This window comes from Papilio machaon, chromosome 18 (assembly GCF_912999745.1).
Source record: "Papilio machaon chromosome 18, ilPapMach1.1, whole genome shotgun sequence".
NCBI lineage: Eukaryota > Metazoa > Arthropoda > Insecta > Lepidoptera > Papilionidae > Papilio > Papilio machaon.
Window position 1 is genome coordinate 6,834,257 of NC_060003.1, and position 18,385 is coordinate 6,852,641.

The 18,385-nt window shown below is 34.8% G+C and overlaps 1 protein-coding gene across 1 annotated transcript; it reads left to right on the forward strand.

The window, feature by feature from the left end:
- The first annotated feature begins 1,431 nt into the window (after nt 1–1,431).
- Nucleotides 1,432–16,827, forward strand: LOC106710295 (kinesin-like protein Klp61F). Its single transcript, XM_045682193.1, has 20 exons — nt 1,432–1,645; nt 2,348–2,495; nt 2,881–3,030; nt 3,479–3,697; nt 4,148–4,236; nt 5,644–5,892; nt 6,291–6,544; nt 7,149–7,378; nt 8,307–8,470; nt 9,137–9,276; nt 10,027–10,118; nt 10,786–10,989; nt 11,465–11,632; nt 12,109–12,490; nt 12,678–12,793; nt 13,368–13,499; nt 14,209–14,431; nt 14,916–15,031; nt 15,940–16,125; nt 16,573–16,827. Exons 1-20 carry the CDS (start codon nt 1,581–1,583, stop codon nt 16,687–16,689), a joined length of 3,444 nt encoding a protein of 1,147 aa, XP_045538149.1. The 5' UTR covers nt 1,432–1,580; the 3' UTR covers nt 16,690–16,827.
- Nucleotides 16,828–18,385: the final 1,558 nt, after the last annotated feature.

Genomic DNA, 18,385 nt, shown 5'->3' on the forward strand with positions numbered 1-18,385 from the left:
AACACCGCTTTCATTATTCAATAAGCACACATTCCATATTTTTTACTTGGCAACAATTTTCGGAACGCGCCATCATTTCGAAACGGCCGCGCTCGGGAAAAACTACAAAATGGCCGACGTCGGGACCGATGCAAATTGCGCGCAAGAAAAAAAAACTTTTAAAAAGTAAAAACATAGAGGAACTCATAGTATTTCATCGCGACGCGAATTATTGAGTGGAGTTAAGAGTTTTTTACTAAGATTCCCGTGCTCGCGGCTCGGCGACTCGGCCGACTTTTTGTCGGTCGGGCCGAGTCTGGGAACTCGGCTCTGTTGGAGGGCAAAAAGTGCCCGAGAGGGCCGCCATAACGCTACCAACTGCCGCAAAAACGCACAGACATACGGGTAGAATTAATGCGGCGACTCTTTAATTTTCTTCAAGAAAGCACAAGAGGAAACGATGTAATGAGTGCTGTACACTCGCAAAAACTCTTTGTATAATGACGTTACTCGTTTATGTGCTCTATTTTTTATTATCAACATAAGTAGCACGATATTTTGCACGACGAAATATCGGTTATTTATCGTTTTTGTTAAATTGTCAAGTAATGAATTAAAATAATATAAACTTTTTTTTTTCCCGAGAGCCTTTAATTACATACTAGCAATGAAGCGTCAATTTTTACCACGACCTTTACATTAGAGAAGGCTGAAATGACTATTCAGAAGAGGAAGGATAAATCTGAATAAATTATAACTGCCGCACGTAACCGTTACTTATACAATCTCTTGGTGTATATTTTTCAAACTAAAATGAAAACACTGAATCAGAAAGAAGATTTAACCATTTTGAAGTAAGAGTCTGCATACAACTTAGATTTTTTCATAACTCACAAAGTTATTTATTGAGTCTGATTTGATTTAGTTGTAATTTAGAACCTTGAATCTGCGTCTTGGTTAGCAAGAACGGAGAACTTAGAAAAGAGCCATCTAGTGGCTTTGTCCAAACGAAACATGCTTTGTCGGCTGCGGTTGTTTAAAGCAGATAGCAATATAGGTACAATGGTTTGGAATTAAAATATATTATTTTTGAGAAATATGCAAAGTTATTTTTCTTTTTGTTTTATTTACCTTTTAAAAAAAAAATCACACATTTGCTAAGCTAATTAATTTATATGCCATCTAGCGCCTAGCAGTAACAACAAATTCATTCGAAAATTTAATTAAAAATATGATGGTTATTTTAAATGATAACGAATTAAAAACACCATTTTATTTTTAGCTTCGAGGATGTAATTTTTAAGTATTTTGTTTTTGTCTCATTCGATTCAATTTTATTTAACTGTAAAATGGCCAAAAACCTTTTAGGTGAGGCAATAAAATTTCAAACATAACTGTTTTACAGCGGCAACACTGACATAAACGAAAAATTTGAATTTGTTTGAATCTCGATGTAACGTATAAGTGCTGTCTAAAACTTTAACGAATATCGTTTGATATTTTATGAACTTTGACGGATTTTTATATATTTTCTACATAATTTGTGTCGTAAAATTGGTGCACGCATTATTTGATAAGTGTTTTCGAAATAGTGCCTCGAGATGACGTCAGAAAAAGGAGGCAGGAAAGAAAAGAATCAGAACATTCAAGTGTTTGTTCGTTTGAGGTAAAAATACAATTTTTATTTAAAAATAACTGTAAAATACTGTTGCTCATATTTATTTAATGAACTGAAAGTAGTATTTACCTCGAACTAGTCGAATTTGAATGCCCTTTAACATCTTAAATGTGCTATTTAAGTAAAGCATAACCCAGCGTTGTTATGGACTTGTGTTTCTCTCTATTGATATATAATGTGAGTTTTCACGATTTAAAAACACCCCACAATCATTTTGAATGTAAATTAGATAATATGTATGCTACGTGCAAGTATGTGTATGCTAATGCAAACATAATTGATGTCCGAGCACCAAATTAAAGACGAATTCTTGCTCATTATTGCACCTATTACATGAAATCACAACACATTACGACTTGAGAAATTAATGTAACAAATAACATACAAAATAAATGGACAGAAAGTAATCAAAAGAAATTTAGAAGTTCTAATAGTCCAAAGGTTAATGTAGGGATGTCCAATGATATGGTTGTTGATTCTAATTCTGCCATTGAATTATTCTCATGAAACATATTGTAATATAAACCAAGAGCTTCGTGGAATGAAATTATTACAAAAATATTAAAATAAAAAAATCTCTCTAAAGTGTGATCCAAATTGGACCTTTGCCTCCCATAATAAAAGTGTCGACATTTCTCGAGCTGAAAAAACAATGTGCTTATATTTCAATAATTTAAAAAAAACTTTCAGACCTCTAAACCAGCGAGAGAGAGATATCAGATCTCTTGGTGTGGTGGAAGTTGTCAATGGCCGGGAAGTGGTGGTCCGTCAGTCGCAGCAGACTGCTCACACCAAGAGGTTCACCTTTGACAGAGCTTTTGGTCCTAATACTAAACAGGTAAAAGAAATTTTAATTAATTATATCAAAATTGAAATGCATAAAAATAAACAAATACTAACAACTAGTCAAGAATTTTTAGTGAAGGCTTGTAACTTTATAATAAACTGAAAGCCTTTAGTTTAGTTAATTAGTACGACTTGCAGACATTGCAGATGTCCATGGGCGTCAATGAACACCTTGGTGTTCCCGCTGCTCATTTGCCCCCTTCTCTTATATAAAAAAAAAAAAGGAAGAGGAAATGTCAAGTCAATAAAAATTAAATTGTGCCATCTTTGATAATAACTTTTTCCTTTCGTCATTAAATTTTTCTTAAAATTTACTTTTATATATAATCCCAATAAGTTTTCGAGAATAAATATATATCCTTATATCTTTCCACCAGGTTGAAGTATACCAAGAGGTAGTGAGTCCTCTGATAGAGGAGGTGCTGGCAGGGTACAACTGTACCGTATTTGCCTACGGTCAGACCGGCACTGGCAAGACTCATACTATGGTCGGTGAGAACACCGGCAATGAGACAACTTGGCAAGATGTAAGTTTTTTACATTTAACATTTTAATCTTGAATTAAGTATGTATTTATAAAAAAGAAATTAACACAGATTTTTATTATACACAAGGTTAATGAAATGTTTATCATTGTTGTAAAATTGACAGAAAATAGATTTTTCTTTTATATACTTTACTTGTCGTTGCCCGCAACTTCGTCCGGGTGAAATGAAAAAAACTTAATAACCTATGTGTTCTTCCATACTGTGTTTTACATCTTTGAGATACACCCGGACATTCTGGAGATACCTTGTAACAAACATCCATCCATCCATCTAAACTTTCACATTTATTATATTAGTAAGAAATACCTATAGAGTTAAAGTTTATTTAAAACAATTTTTTTTAATCCAAAAAAAAATCTCCGTAAAAAAAATTACAATTAAGTGATACTAAACTTGTCTTTTGAGGAGATTTTATGTACATCTTTAGGATCCCCTGGCTGGCATCATTCCTCGTGCACTCAGCCAGCTATTTGACGAGCTCCGACTTACTAATACGGAGTACACTGTCCGTGTCTCATATCTAGAGTTATACAATGAAGAGTTATTTGACTTACTCTCCACATCTGAAGATAACTCCAAATTGAGGATCTACGAAGATGTTACGAGGAAAGGATCAAATATTGTTAATGGCTTGGAGGAGATTACGGTTAGTTTCTTTTTTTATATAATAAATTATATTTAATTTTATAAAAATAATTAAAAAAAAATACAAAGTTATGTATTGGGATAAGAATTTCTTTTTAATTTACATCATAAACCTTTTTAATTTAGAACCGTTTGAATCCATAATTGGAATGTATAAAGGTTGATGAAAAATTTATTGAATTAAATATTTTGGCGGTTATTTTTAAACTAGCTTTCGCCTGCAATTCAGTCTGCGAGTAATAAAAAAAAAACTTAATTAGTAACTTAATTAGACTATTTTCTACATATATACCAAATTTCATCAAGATCCTTTGAGCCGTTCCGGAGATACCTTCAAACAAACTTCTATCTAAACATTCGTATTTATAATATTAGTAAGATATCTTGTATCGAGTTGTTTTTAAAAAAGATTCTTTAAATTATTTTCTTAAAAATTATTTGAATTTTACAGGTGTATAATAAAAATGAAGTATATAAAATAATGGCGCAAGGACAAGAACGTAAGAGAGTCGCCTCCACACTAATGAATGCACAGTCAAGGTGAGTGAATTATAATAATTAAATAAAAATCATTTTATTTTAAGTTATCTATATTAAAATTATAATTTTAATTATAATTTTAATTATAATTTTATAGAGATTTGTTTGTTTGTTTGCATTGAATATACTCCGAATGTATTAATTTGAAAAATTCTTTAACTATTAGGAATGCTATATTCGGGTGACATAGGCTATATTACTAATTTGTTTTTAAGTCCGAAATTTTATTAGTAAATTAAAAAAAAATTAACATGAAATAGTAGGCAATTGCTAATTCTGTATAACAATAATTTTGAGTCAATTTTTTAATTTAATTTTTAAAAAAATTATTTTTGAATTATCTTATTTGGTTGTCGTTTTCATTTTGAATTTCCAACTCACATTGTTAACTGTAATAAATATTTTTATATACAAACTAGCTGTTGCCCGCGACTTTATCCACGTCGAATAAAAAAAAACTTCGTATATTTATGCTAAATTTCAGCGAGATCCGTTTCGCTGTATTAGGAGATACGTAATAAAAACATCCATACATCCATACATTCACATTTATAATATTAGTATGTTAAGACAAAGTTTATTTTGAACATTGCAGCAATCCAAATGAAAAGCTAAACTCGAAGCGTTTGTAAGTTGTACATATATTGTGTTACATAAAACTTGTTTATGTTTCCTCTCGTTGGAAAATAATAGTTTTTTTTTAAATATTGCCTTTGGTTACTGCAATGTTCATTTGAGGAAGCATATGCAAAGTGTCTTAGAATTTATGTAGAAAATGTATGCAACAATTGTGTTATAGTTTAGTACATTTTGTTATTCTGTTTGACATATTTAAATTACGTTAATGTAGTAATTAATTTTCTATAAATAAAAACATATAGTCGAACCTAGATAAACGAGAGCCCAAAGAACCGTGATATTTATATTTTTTATACAGGTCTCACTAACTTGATTTTTTCGCTTATGGAGGTCGTCCGTTGGGACAATGATTTTCGCTTGTAGTGGTTTCCCGCTCATCCAGGTTCGACTGTATATATATTTAATAATAACTGTTGCCCGCGACTCTGTCCCCGCATTAAAAAAAACTTAATAAGTAGCCTATGTGTTTTTTCAGTCTATGTTCTATATCTGTGTCAAATTTCATCAAGATCTGTACAGCGGTTACGGAGATATCTTCAAACAAACATCCATCCATCCGTCTAAACATTCGCATTTATATTATTAGTAAGATATATAGTAGTAAATTTAATTTAAGTAAGTTTGAAAAAATCTTCATATCATTTATTATTATTACTATTTCACAGTTTTTCATAGTACTTATTAACTTAATAAATAAACTTAAATTTGTTTACGTAATTGAAAGCCAGAATAAATAACGTTACATTATCTGGTTCATGTTGTTCGCAGTCGTTCTCACACGGTGTTCACGATCGTGATCCACATGAAGGAGAACAGCCCCGAGGGTGAGGAGCTGGTGAAGATCGGCAAACTGAACCTGGTGGACCTCGCGGGCTCAGAGAACATCAGCAAGGCGGGCTCCGACAACCCCGCCAAGCGGGAGCGCGCCCGCGAGTGTGTCAACATCAACCAGTCTCTGCTCACCCTCGGCCGCGTCATCACCGCCCTCGTCGAGCGACATCCCCACATCCCCTACAGGTACTGGCACATCCCCCCTTCCTTCCTCCCTCCTTCCTCCCTCCTTCCTTCCTCCTTCCTCCCTCCTTCCTCCCTCCTTCCTTCCTCCTTCCTTCCTCCCTCCTTTCTTTATCCTTCCTCCTTCCTTTCTTCCTTTCTCCCTCCTTCCTCCCTCCCTCCCTCTTTCCTTCCTCCCTCCCTCCCTCTTTCCTCCCTCCTTCCTCCCTCCTTCCTCCCTCCTTCCTCCCTCCTTCCTCCCTCCTTCCTCCCTCCTTCCTCCCTCCTTCCTCCTTCCTTCCTCACTCCTTCCTCCCTCACACGCTGGATGCTGCCTCTCTTAGTTAGTCTGGGTCTAGCTACATTGAAGTGAACTCGGCTGAACCATTGTTTTTTTCTTAATTTTTTTATTATCTTTTTAGGGAATCAAAATTAACCCGCATCCTACAAGAGTCATTAGGTGGTCGTACAAAGACGTCCATCATCGCGACCGTATCCCCGGGTCACAAGGACCTGGAGGAGACGATGAGCACGCTGGAGTACGCCAACCGCGCCAAGAATATACAGAACAAGCCCGAGATCAATCAGAAGATGACCAAGAAAGCCATACTCAAAGAGTACGCGGAGGAAATCGACAGGCTCAAGAGAGATTTACAGGCTGCTAGAGATAAAAATGGTGAGATATAAGTTACTAGTTGTCACCCGCGATTCCGTCTGCGCGGAATTAAAAAAAAAAGTTATAAGTACCCTATGTATTCTTTCAGACTATGTTCTATATATGTGCCAAATTTTGTCAAGATTCGTTCAGCTGTTCCGAAAATACCTTCAAACAAACATCCATCCATCGTTTATTAAACATCTGACTCTAGAAATAAAAATAAAAGATATAAATGTATCTTATTTTTATATTCTGAGATTTTTCTTCTGTCAATGTGTGGTTTGATAAAGGAAATTGTGAATTTTACTGTAATCTATATATATAAAAGAAAGTTGTGTTAGTTACACCACTTATAACTCAAGAACGGCTGAATCGATTTGACTGAAAATTGGTGGGCAGGTAGCTTAGGACCAGGAAACGGACATAGGATAATTTTTACCCCGTTTTCTATTATTTTTTTATTATTCCGCGCGGACGGAGTCGCGGGTAAAAGCTAGTATACAATGATAAGACTAGGATTCAATCATATGTCTATAATATTAGTTTAGATGATTATTTTCATCGTATTAGTTAATATATTAATTTAAATACGTATAAATATAAAAAAATTACAAATTTTCAGGTGTATACCTCGCCAATGAGACATTCACGGAGATAATGTTGAAACAAGAGGAGCAGCGGAAAGACATACAAGAACTCCTACTTAGGAAGAGATCGGTGGAAGAAGAGAGGGAGAGAATAGAGTCCATGTTCAACAGTCAGGGTCAGGAGCTGCAGCGTCAGCAGATGGAGCTCAACATGACTAAGAATATATTGAACAGTACTAAAGATAAACTTGATGAAACTAAAAATGTGAGTTTATAAATACATTGGAAACTCTTTATAACGAAACTCAAGGGACTGAACATTTTTTGGTCGTTATAGAGAGTTATCGTTATATGGAGTGAACAAAAAACAACCAAATTCTCAAGTTAACATAACATAAACAATAATACTGATAATAAATATTTACTGTCTACAAATATGAACACATTTCTTCGTAATAGAGAATGGCGTATCGCTATAAAGAGTGTTTCAATATGTGGGTTTTAATGCAAACCAACCAAGTTTGGCTCACTTCAACGTTACAGGGAGTTTATTGTTATTAAGGATAACGTTATAAAGAGTTTACACTGTATATATATTATTTTTGCATATAAGAAATATACAAATTTGTATTATATTATTGAAAGGGATATGTATAATATATATTTTACGTTCATGTAATCAATTTAAATCAAAGCTAGCTCAATACATTTTAGATTGTTGTAAAAAAGTAAATTAACAACTAAAACGGTGACCATATTTTATTACGTATAGTGTGTGATATTGTCATGAAGTGTCTTTTTGTTTGTCTTTTTGAGTATAAATACTTTAAACCTAAACCTAAATATAATTTAGAAGGTTTCTTAAAATAAATAAATGGTTAATTTTCATATAAATTTTATAATTAACTAACTTTTACCCGCGACTCCGTCCGCGCGGAATAAAAAAATCAATAAATAGACAACGGGATAAAAATTATCCTATGTCCGTTTCCTGGTTCTAAGCTACCTGCCCACCAATTTTCAGTCAAATCGATTCAACCGTTCTTGAGTTATAAATGGTGTAACTAACACGACTTTCTTTTATATATATAGATAGATAGATAAAAAAAATAAAAATATTTTTTTGACTTAAGACTTCTTGCTTTTTAATTAACTTCCACTATTGTGAATTGTGACTTGTATATAATTTTCAGATGCTGCACAGTACTCAGCAGGAGGTGGAGGAGCAGAAGCACCTGGTGTCATGTCACCAGCGCACAGAGAGCGGGCTGAGTGCGCGCGCAGCTGACATCCTCGCGGTCGCTGACATGGTCACCACACATCTACACTGTCTACATGATAACGTTGATAAACGCAAGTCAGTACAATCATGGTTTAGTATTCCTTTAATGTTGTACGAATTGATCAGCTCGCCTGGTGAAATACCACGACCTTACAGAAGACAGACGTCAAGTGGAAGTAATTCCAAGTACAGTCTGATGAGTGTGGTGCCGGAGGCCTAATTTTTAGTCCTCTTTCTTTTCTTAGTAGGAAAAGATGGGAAGTGGAAGTGATATTGGGGGTCGACGAGCTCTAAAAATCGACCCCTATTAATAATAGTTGCTAACTTAAAGCATTGCTAATTCTCACTCTGTCTTCTTCTATTGTCCTAAGTCAGAATGAAAAATAACACTCTGTAGCAGCTGTTTTAAGTTAGCGGACCATTATGAATAAGGGGATTAATCTAAAAATTAGGTAATTTAGCCATGGGGGGGGTCTGAGGTTCGTTTTGGAAATGGGGTTACTTGTCCAAAATAGTTTGGGGATCTCTGATGTAGACTGTGCGGGTTGATTTCACACATATCATTAAATTTATTTGGCAATATGTACATATATTCTTTCAAAGAACATCAGATAAATATACAAATGACGGAGATTTGATCTATGCCACTTATATTAAAAAAATGTGAGATTTCGCTTCGTATTATTCTTTAAAATGTTGTAAAGATAATGTGTATGTGATTTATAATTTTGTCTTTATCAGATTTGTGGAACAAAGTAACTTGGAGTTGCGTAGCGCGTACTTGAACGCGGCGACTCATGTTCGCGGACAAATGTCGCGTGCTGCGGATACGCTAATCGCACGACTCGCAGACACCTTCGCAGATATGCAACACGCTCTACGTATGTACAAACATCTTTATCTTATATATAAAAGAGAGTCGTGTTAGTTACACTATTTATAACTCAAGATCGGTCGAACTGATTTAACTCAAAATTGATGGGGAGGTAGCTTAGAACTAGGAAATGGACGTAGAAACTTTTTTATCTTGTGTCCATTTTTTTTATTCCGCGCGAACGGAGTCGCGGGCAAAAGCTAGTTTACTATACAAATAAACAGTGACGGTAATTATGTTTGCCACAACCGAAATTTCCAAAAAACAAACCGAGATTTATTATTATATTTAATTTAATTATAAAGAATTATAAATTAAAAGTTATTACTAACTATGCTATGTTTCTTCCGAAGTGAGGAATGGAATTGCTTAATCTATTATATCTATTATAATTAATAATTATGAAATATAAATATAGTGAAGTCAACTTGTAAGTGTATATGTAACACGGTTCAAATATTTAAAACAACTCCAGAACATTCAGTTGCTTTAGTAATTGTGTGAACTTGATTTTCTGCGCTTCTATAATAAGCGAGTATTTTGTATGTGAACAGGACTTAGACTCACTACAGTACTCGTCAAAATCCTAACAATTCTTTATTGTATGTTGCCAAACAGTGCAATATTCTATAAACACTTTAAAAAGAGACTGTCCGTAATATTTATTGATAGTTACTGAATAGATATCGTAGACTTAAGATATAAAAGTATTTTCTTAGAATACATTATTATAAATCTAACAGCAAGTTTTTAATAGAGAGTCACACTGCGGAGAGCTTGCAGTCTTGTGCAGACAACAGGACGAGGTTGCAGCAGCTGATCTCACAAGCAACTGAAACTATGAACAAGGTATGTATGTAGGATTGAAAAGCCGTTAATCAATTAAATACTACCTAAAATTTAGCTTATGTTGAGATGCCGTTTACAAAGGTGTCTGGATCTCTATTTTAAATCTATTTAAAATTTATCTGATAAAGCAGTTGATCAAGATTTCGTCCGCGCGTAATAAAAAATATCTTGTAATAAATATACCTTAATATGTCACCGGGAAATGTTTTTTTCTATATTACAAGTTGGCAAACGAGCAAGCGGCCACATGAATTCGCACTTCCCCTTCCCATCCTTTCTTTATGAGAAAAGTGTGGGAAGGGAAAGAGGACTAAAATTAGTTCTCCGGCACCACACTCATCAGACGAAACGCGGAATTACTTCCATTTGACGCCAATCTTCTGTGAGCCGGACAATTCGTGCAACAGATGTTGTTGCCAACAGTGAAAGAATTTTTTACATGGGTTCAGTAGTTTCAGAGTCTATTCATTGCAAACAAATAAGTCTTACCTATTTATAATCTTACTACTACTATAATAAATGCGATTATTTATACGGATATTTATCCCGAATGACTTAACAGATCCTAATGATATTTGGCACAGATAATGTACTAAATCAGGACGGAGTCGCGGACAACTAGTAGCATATTAAAGAGTGTGGATAAATATTATTTGTAACTTTCCAGATGTCAGCAGTGCAGAGTGAGCTGAGTGCAGAGTTAGACAGCAGCAGCAGTGAGCAGCAGCGCGAGGTGCGCGAGGTGCTGCAGACACACGCTGGTCTGCTGCAGGCCACGCTGCAGAGAGCTGCTGGCACAGCTACTGGCGCACTGCTCACTGCTGCACATCTTGACCTGCAAACACCGCTGGCTACGTATCTGAACCAATGGGTGAGATGTTTTGTAACAATAGATGGAATCTATTTTAATTTGAAAGAGATAACTGAGGGTTTATCATGAATTTTTGTGACATGTGTTTTCGTAACGTGAGATTTTTTGTTCTACTTTACACCCGATACATATTTACAAAATTTGTCGATAAAGTTAAAAAAAAAAATTCTCGTTAATATTCGTGCTAAGACCTAGGAAAAGATAAATGGATTGCGTGAAAGATGACATGATTAAGAAGGGAGTGACAATAGAGATGACGGCAGATTGATTTGGAGGACGGAAACCTGGTGCACCGACCCTATGTAAGTGGGATAAGGTGAAGATGATGATGATGATTCGTGCTAAGACAGAGTGCCTTTTTTTATACAGTAACGACTTTAAAATTTGACTTTGAAAGATTTGAATGCATTTTTTATTTTAGCATACATGAAGCGGAGAATTATACTTAAGTAAGTGTATATGAATATGTTGACAGTACACGAGCATGTGCGCGAGCTTGTCCGCACTGCGCAGTGGGCAGACGCAGTTCGCGCAGTGTGTGCAGGGAGGTGCGCAGACGCAGGTGACGTCAGCTCGCCGCCAGCGCGCCGCACGACGTGAGCACGCAGACCGCACTAACGCTGCTATTAATGCACGGATTGCGGTACGTTAACATTGTTTTATTTAATCTAAACGTGGGTTTTCATTGCTTGAACTCGTGTTACTAAAGATATGTTTCGATTTAAGATGTTAAATTCACTAGCAATTACTTTTTTTAAAGAATTAGAAGTTCACAAATACACTATAGAGCGTCGGTGGCTCAGGGGTTAAGCACTTGACTTGCAATCTGCAGGTCCTGGGTTCGAATCCCGCCATGTATCAATGTGATTTTCGATTTACATATGTACATTTGTCCGACGTTCTTACGGTGAAGGAAAACATCGTGATGCTGCACATATCTGAGAAGAAATACAATGATATGTGTAAAGTCAACCCGCACTTGGTCAGCGTGGTTGACTATGGCCTAGTCACACCTAATTTGGGGTAGGCTCCGAGCCTCTCAGTGGGGGCGTATAGTGAGCTGATGATGATGATGATGTTTAATGATATTTGTTAATTAATATGTTTGTTACATTCCAGCTTATAATGGAAGATAAAGCAAACATCGAGCGACAGATAAACGAACAATTGGAAGATATAAAAAGAGAAAGGACAGAAATGGAGCTCCGTTTAACTGAATGGATGGAAGAAGAGAGACGTCTTCTAGAAGAACGCATCGCGAAACATGTTAAGAAAGAAAGAATCGCTTTAGAAGAGAGGTTAAAGTCTAGGTTAACTAAAATAGAAGAACAAAGAAGAAAAATGGAAGAGAATATATCACATAATTTGGAATGGCATGAAGCATTGCTGAGGTTAAATGAACAAGAGAGTGGAGAATTAGATGTGGATATGAAGGAGAATGAAAAAGAAGTAGAGAAGTGTTTGAAAGAAGTGGAGAACTTTAAACAAATTTTTGATGAAGGTAAATAAAAAATAATGCTAATTTAAATTAAAATAACCACATTTGTCAAAATCGTTTCAATTAATACTACTATTAACAACGTGAAAAACATTTTTCACCTGAGTCTGTTAATATTTGAAGTGATTTTCCTTTTTTTTATAGAAAATTAGACTTAAAAAATACATAAATATAAACTCTTGTCTTTCAGGAATCAATGTTGTATCAACGGAGGTAGATTCTTTGAGTGGCAACATTCTGAATGTAGTCGGAGAAGTTAAGAGTAAAATGATGGATGTTGTAAAATGCGCCAAAGATAAAGTTGAGGTATGTATTACTTTATTGTACAAAACATTAGATAACTCAAAAAATAATAATTCAAAAGTCTATTTCCTTTCTCTATTTTTTTTTAATAATCATCTGGTACCTTTGAATTATAATTGCATATTTGAAGGTATCTCCGGAATGGCTCAACAGATCTTGATGAAATTTGACACAGATGTAAAACATCCTTACTAATAATATTATAAATGTCAAAGTAATACTGTTTGTCTGTCTCGCTTTCATGCCAAAACTACTGAACCGATTTAAATGATTTGGATCTATCTATCTGTATATAGCTAGAGCCTGAGGGAACATAGGCTACATTTTAACTCGAAAAAGGGGTTGTAAGAGGGATAGGCAGAGACCCAGGACCTACATTTGGCGCGGTCCTTCTACATCCATACATCAAAGCATAGCACCTTGGTTAAGTAAAATTATTAGCCTAAAAAAATGCTACCCCAAGACAGTATTTCACACGGACGAAGTCGAGAGCACAGCTAGTAGTGTACACACATAAAGTTTTTTTTAATTCCGTGCAGACGAAGTCGCAGGCAAAAGCTTATACATATAATTACAGATGGAAACCAAGGAGATGATAGCAAACAACCAGCAAGCATCGGAGCAGGTGTGCCACAATGTGGAACTTGTCATACAAACTGCGGCACTAAACTGCAACCAGGCCCTTACCTCAATGCTAGAACATATAAATGTAAGTATTTTATTTATTAAAATAGAAACAGCTATTCAATATTATATATATCACAGTTTTTTTTTTTATATTATTAAAAAAAACTACAAATTTGTACTATTTGGTGTCTTAACAAATGTAGACACGTTAGTCTTATTGTTAATTTCAACTATATTATAACGGTATTAGGTTTTAATGTGTGAATTAATGTTAATTTTTTGGTGCCAAAGAACTAATTTTAGTTCTATTTCCCTTTCCACTTTTTTCTTATAAGAAAAGAATGAGAAGGGGTTGTGGATTTGTCAGAAGAGAGGACGCATAGGACGGTGAAAATATTCGCTACCTGATTTCTGTTTAAAGGTAGACAATGCATCTGCAATTGCGGATGTCTATGGGCGGTTTCGCTATTTCGGCGACTCAGGTGGCTGCTTGGTCATGTGCTACTTTACAATCTTTATCTATATATATAAAAGAAAGTCGTGTTAGTTACACTATTTATTACTCAAGAACGGCTGAATCGATTTGACTGAAAATTGGTGGGCAGGTAGCTTAGAACTAGGAAACGGACATAGGAACTTTTTTATCTTGTGTGCATTTTTTTTTATTCTGCGCGGACGAAGTCGCGGGTAAAAGCTAGTATATAAATAAAAATATTAAAAAAAACGTATAATGTAATAATTTAAATAATTTTATAAGAAAACTAGTGTAATTTTATTAAATAAATTTTCAGTCAAACACCACTTGGACTATAGAAGAAGTATCCAGTGTATGTACAAGTAGTGCCGCACTGGAGAAGTCCAGCAACAGCCATCAGATGACTCAGAGCGAGCGTCTCTCAGCAGCTCAGAGGGAGGCTGAGAACTTCTACTCTGCGCTGCGAGAGGAGATGACTAGACAGGAGGAAGTGGAGGAGAAATGTCTCAAAGAAGAGTACAAAGTTTACTCGCCTACTGGTAATGATTAAACTTTGCCTTAAAATATTCCCTAAATAATGTTGAAATATTTATAGCTAAAAAAATGTGAGCCGTCATGGGACGCCTGGCAGATGTGAAACATCGTGTGTGTACAAGTAATGTGCATAAAATATTAAATATTATAATTAAATAAATAAATAAATATTAATAATGATAATGATAATAATATATATATGTATATCTCAGTATAGCGTGGCGACCCGTTGCCATGGCAAGCGTCGCCACGCCAACGATTCGGTTTTCAAGTGATCCTATAGACGTTTCACATCAAAAACCTTTTATTTTTTTATTCGTTCTTTTTTTAAACCAATAAATATGAGCTTCAACATGTTTTTATGTGGCTTTTGTACATTTTCTGCATTGAAGAGTCACAGTTGCATAATTGTTTTAGTGGTTATTTATGTAGTTCTTAGCAATAGATAAATTACAGTAGAATGAGATGTAATATTTGTATAATGTACAGGTGGTACACCTGCTCGTGCGCAGTACAACTACCCGCGCACTCTGCCCGCCACTTCACCGCACCAGAAACTGCTGGCTCGCTTCCGCGCTACACGACAGAACAACCGGAATTATGATGTATGTATTATTATCATATACCTTGGTGGTACAATGTGATGCTGCATCTTTCTACATCCCAACAGCAACACGAAAGAAGTTCAGTGCAGATAACCTAACAGTGGTAGATCCCGCAACAATATTTGTTGGATGAAATACCACGACCTTACAGAAGACAGACGTCAAGTGGAAGTAATTCCAACTACAGTCTTATGAATGTGGTGCCCGAGGACTCATTTTAATCCTCTTTCCCTTCATAATCTTTTTTTATTAGGAAAGGATGGGAATGGGAAGTGGATTTGGCGGAAGAGGGGATGCATAGGAATTAGAAATATCCTCTTTCTGTGCGCCTCCTTCTCCGTTGATTAAAGGTAGGCAACGCATCTGCATTTGCGGATGTCTATGGGTAACGGTTGTTAGCTATTTCGGCGAATCCAGGTGGCTGTTTGCTCGTTTGCCACTTTATGATATAAAAAAAAATATGTGAATACGTTTATACACTAACACTAAAGTCTAACTTACTTGCTGAAAGATTTTTATAAGTATTTTGTAAATTGATTCAGATGTTTTTAAATTTATCTTGAATAAACAAAACTAATAGAAAAAATTGAATCTATTGACATTAATGGTTTCATATTGCCTATTCATCATCATCAGCTCACTATACGTCCCCAGTGAAGGGCTCAGAGCCTAACAACCCAAATGCAGGTCGACTTCACACATATCATTGAATTTCTTCTCAGATATGTGCAGCATCACGATGTTTGCTTCATCGTAGGAACGTCAGATAAATGTACATATGTAAATCGAAAATCAAAAAAACACATTGGTACATTTCGGGATTCGTACCTAGGACCTGCAGATTGCAAGTCAAGTGCTTAACCCTTGAGCCATCGACGCTTTCCTATTTGTGTGACATTTTGTTGCAGGATGACTGCATAATGGTTGAATCAGAGGAGACGCGAACACAAAGCGACTGTGAGTCGTCGAGCTCCGAGGACTCTGCTGTAGTGTTTGTGGCGCCTTCGCCCCCCGCCGACAGCGCACCCCCTGCACCCTCGCACCACCCCCCACTCGTCAAGTGCACCTCCGAGACTGACATTTATGTGCGACAGGTGAGCGGATTCCACAAGCATTTTACGCCAGTCGAAAAATATACGAACAATGTCATTTTGCAGTTACATATTTTGACCAATGAGGTATCAGTTTAATGCAGCTTCACAATTTAATGTTGCCATTGTCTTATTTTCAAAATCTATATATATAAAAGAAAGTTGTGTTAGTTACACTATTTATAACTCAAGGACGGCTGAATCGATTTGACTGAAAATTGGTGGGCAGGTAGCTTAGAACCAGGAAACGGACATAGGATAATTTTTACCCCGTTTTCTATTTTTTTATTCCGCGCGGACGGAGTCGCGGGCAAAAGCTAGTTTTAAATAAAAATATAGAAAATTTTATACTCACTGGTAACCCTTAAAACTTAATACTATGCAGGTAATTTAAAATTTAATGAAGATTTAAATGAGCTTCTTTTAAATATTTTATATATTTTCTCATAGCGTCAACAACAGCAATGTAAAGAGAACGCGAATCGTTCTATGAACTTCAAGAAACCATCAAAATTACCCGCACCTGCCTCCGGAAAGAAACCTCTCAGTGAACGGAACGGCTCCTGACAAACTACACATTTATAATGTACACTAATTGTAGTATTATGAGTACTTTTATCATGTTTTATATTGTTTAATAATATATTTTATGTTATTAAACAAATTCGCATAAAACCACCATTTTACATAACTTATATGTTGGCTAATTGATGAAAAATCTTAATATGGATATCAAATGTTGAAGCCTTGAATAAAATTATACGCAATTTCTAGTTTTATCTTTGGAAAAACAGAGACAATAATCTAATATATAATATTCTCGTGTCACAGTTTTTGTTCCCGTACTCCTCCGAAACGGCTTGACCGATTCTCATGATATTTTGTGAGCATATTCAGTAGGTCTGAGAATCGGCCAACATCTATTTTTCATAACCCCCCCCCCCATTATTTAACTGCGCGCGGACGGAGTCGCGGGCGACAGCTAGTATCAATATGTTTAATAGACAATTTTTAACCACAAATGATATGATTATATCATGATTGGTGAATGGAAAAATTATTTAATATTGAAAAATTGTATTTTTAGGATTAGGAATTATGAATCAGGCAAATCTTACCTGATTTTATAATTTTTTTTTTGACCAAACGCTTGTCAATAATTTGATCAAACGAGGTAAATGTAATACACAAATTAGTACATACCCAATATTTATGTAATAACTTTCTTTTTTTATGTGATTTATACCCAAAGATAATTATCTTTCTTGATTTTCTTTTATCCCATTTAAGTTCTAATTAACCCAATTTAATGAATGATTATAAAAATAAAACTACCAGACAGTTTTAATAGTAAAAAAACAGTTTGTATCTTTTTTCTTTTAATATATTAGGGTGTAAAAGATATAAAGGTCTGCCTACACTTTATTCGTTTGAACGCAATTGCGTTTTAGTGTTTGTTCACCTTAATAATATAATATTTTAGACTATTTGGCGTAAGTATTATACTTTTTTAATAATTTTGGATACAACCGTATAGTTTTATATGTAATGAATATATTTTTAATGGATTTTTTTCTTGTTTTATAAATAAATATAATTAATATAATGTTTTCTGGTATGTAGTTATAATTGTGTACGAAATAATGATTTATGTATTCATTATAGAGAGTATTAAAAATGTTTTTTATTTACTCAACCCTTATCCTTTAAATAAAACTTATAGAAACCTTTCCTGCTTTTTTTCATGAAACCCAGTGTCATTAAACCAAACTATTAAAGCCTATCAGAGTACGGTAATTAAAGGTGTATTTAACTGGAAAATGAAAAAAAACTTTAGAGGTGTGTTGGGACACCCGGATGGAACGAAGTTCCTTTCGATTAATTAGTGAAGGAACCAATGTTTATTCTATGAATAAAAAACTTAATTCTTCACAAGAAGTACATTTTATTTCTATGAATTTTCACGTCAATGAATTGTCATGTCGTTGCCATGGTGAAGTAGCGCTCATTCGTCGTTAACATACTTTACTATAGCAAAAAGTGTCGTGACAACTTTTCGTAAGAATTTTTTCCGTCAAGCCCCCTTTCACAACGCGCGATAAGGAACTTCGTTCCAATAAGTAAAAACAAAAACATCGTTTTAATACATTTATTTTTCAAAAGTGATTATTCTGCGCGTCTCGAGAGCTGCACAACAAACTGCTAGCACCAAAAGTTATATTTACAACTGACAAATAAATAATTTAAAAGTGACAATTAATGG

Bases quoted from the DNA above. Each gene is read 5' to 3' on its own strand.
- LOC106710295 (XM_045682193.1), top strand. From the start codon at position 1,581: ATGACGTCAGAAAAAGGAGGCAGGAAAGAAAAGAATCAGAACATTCAA. The intron at 8,471-9,136 runs GTCAGTACAATC...TGTCTTTATCAG, and splicing joins GATAACGTTGATAAACGCAA to ATTTGTGGAACAAAGTAACT. The intron at 10,990-11,464 runs GTGAGATGTTTT...ATATGTTGACAG, and splicing joins CTACGTATCTGAACCAATGG to TACACGAGCATGTGCGCGAG.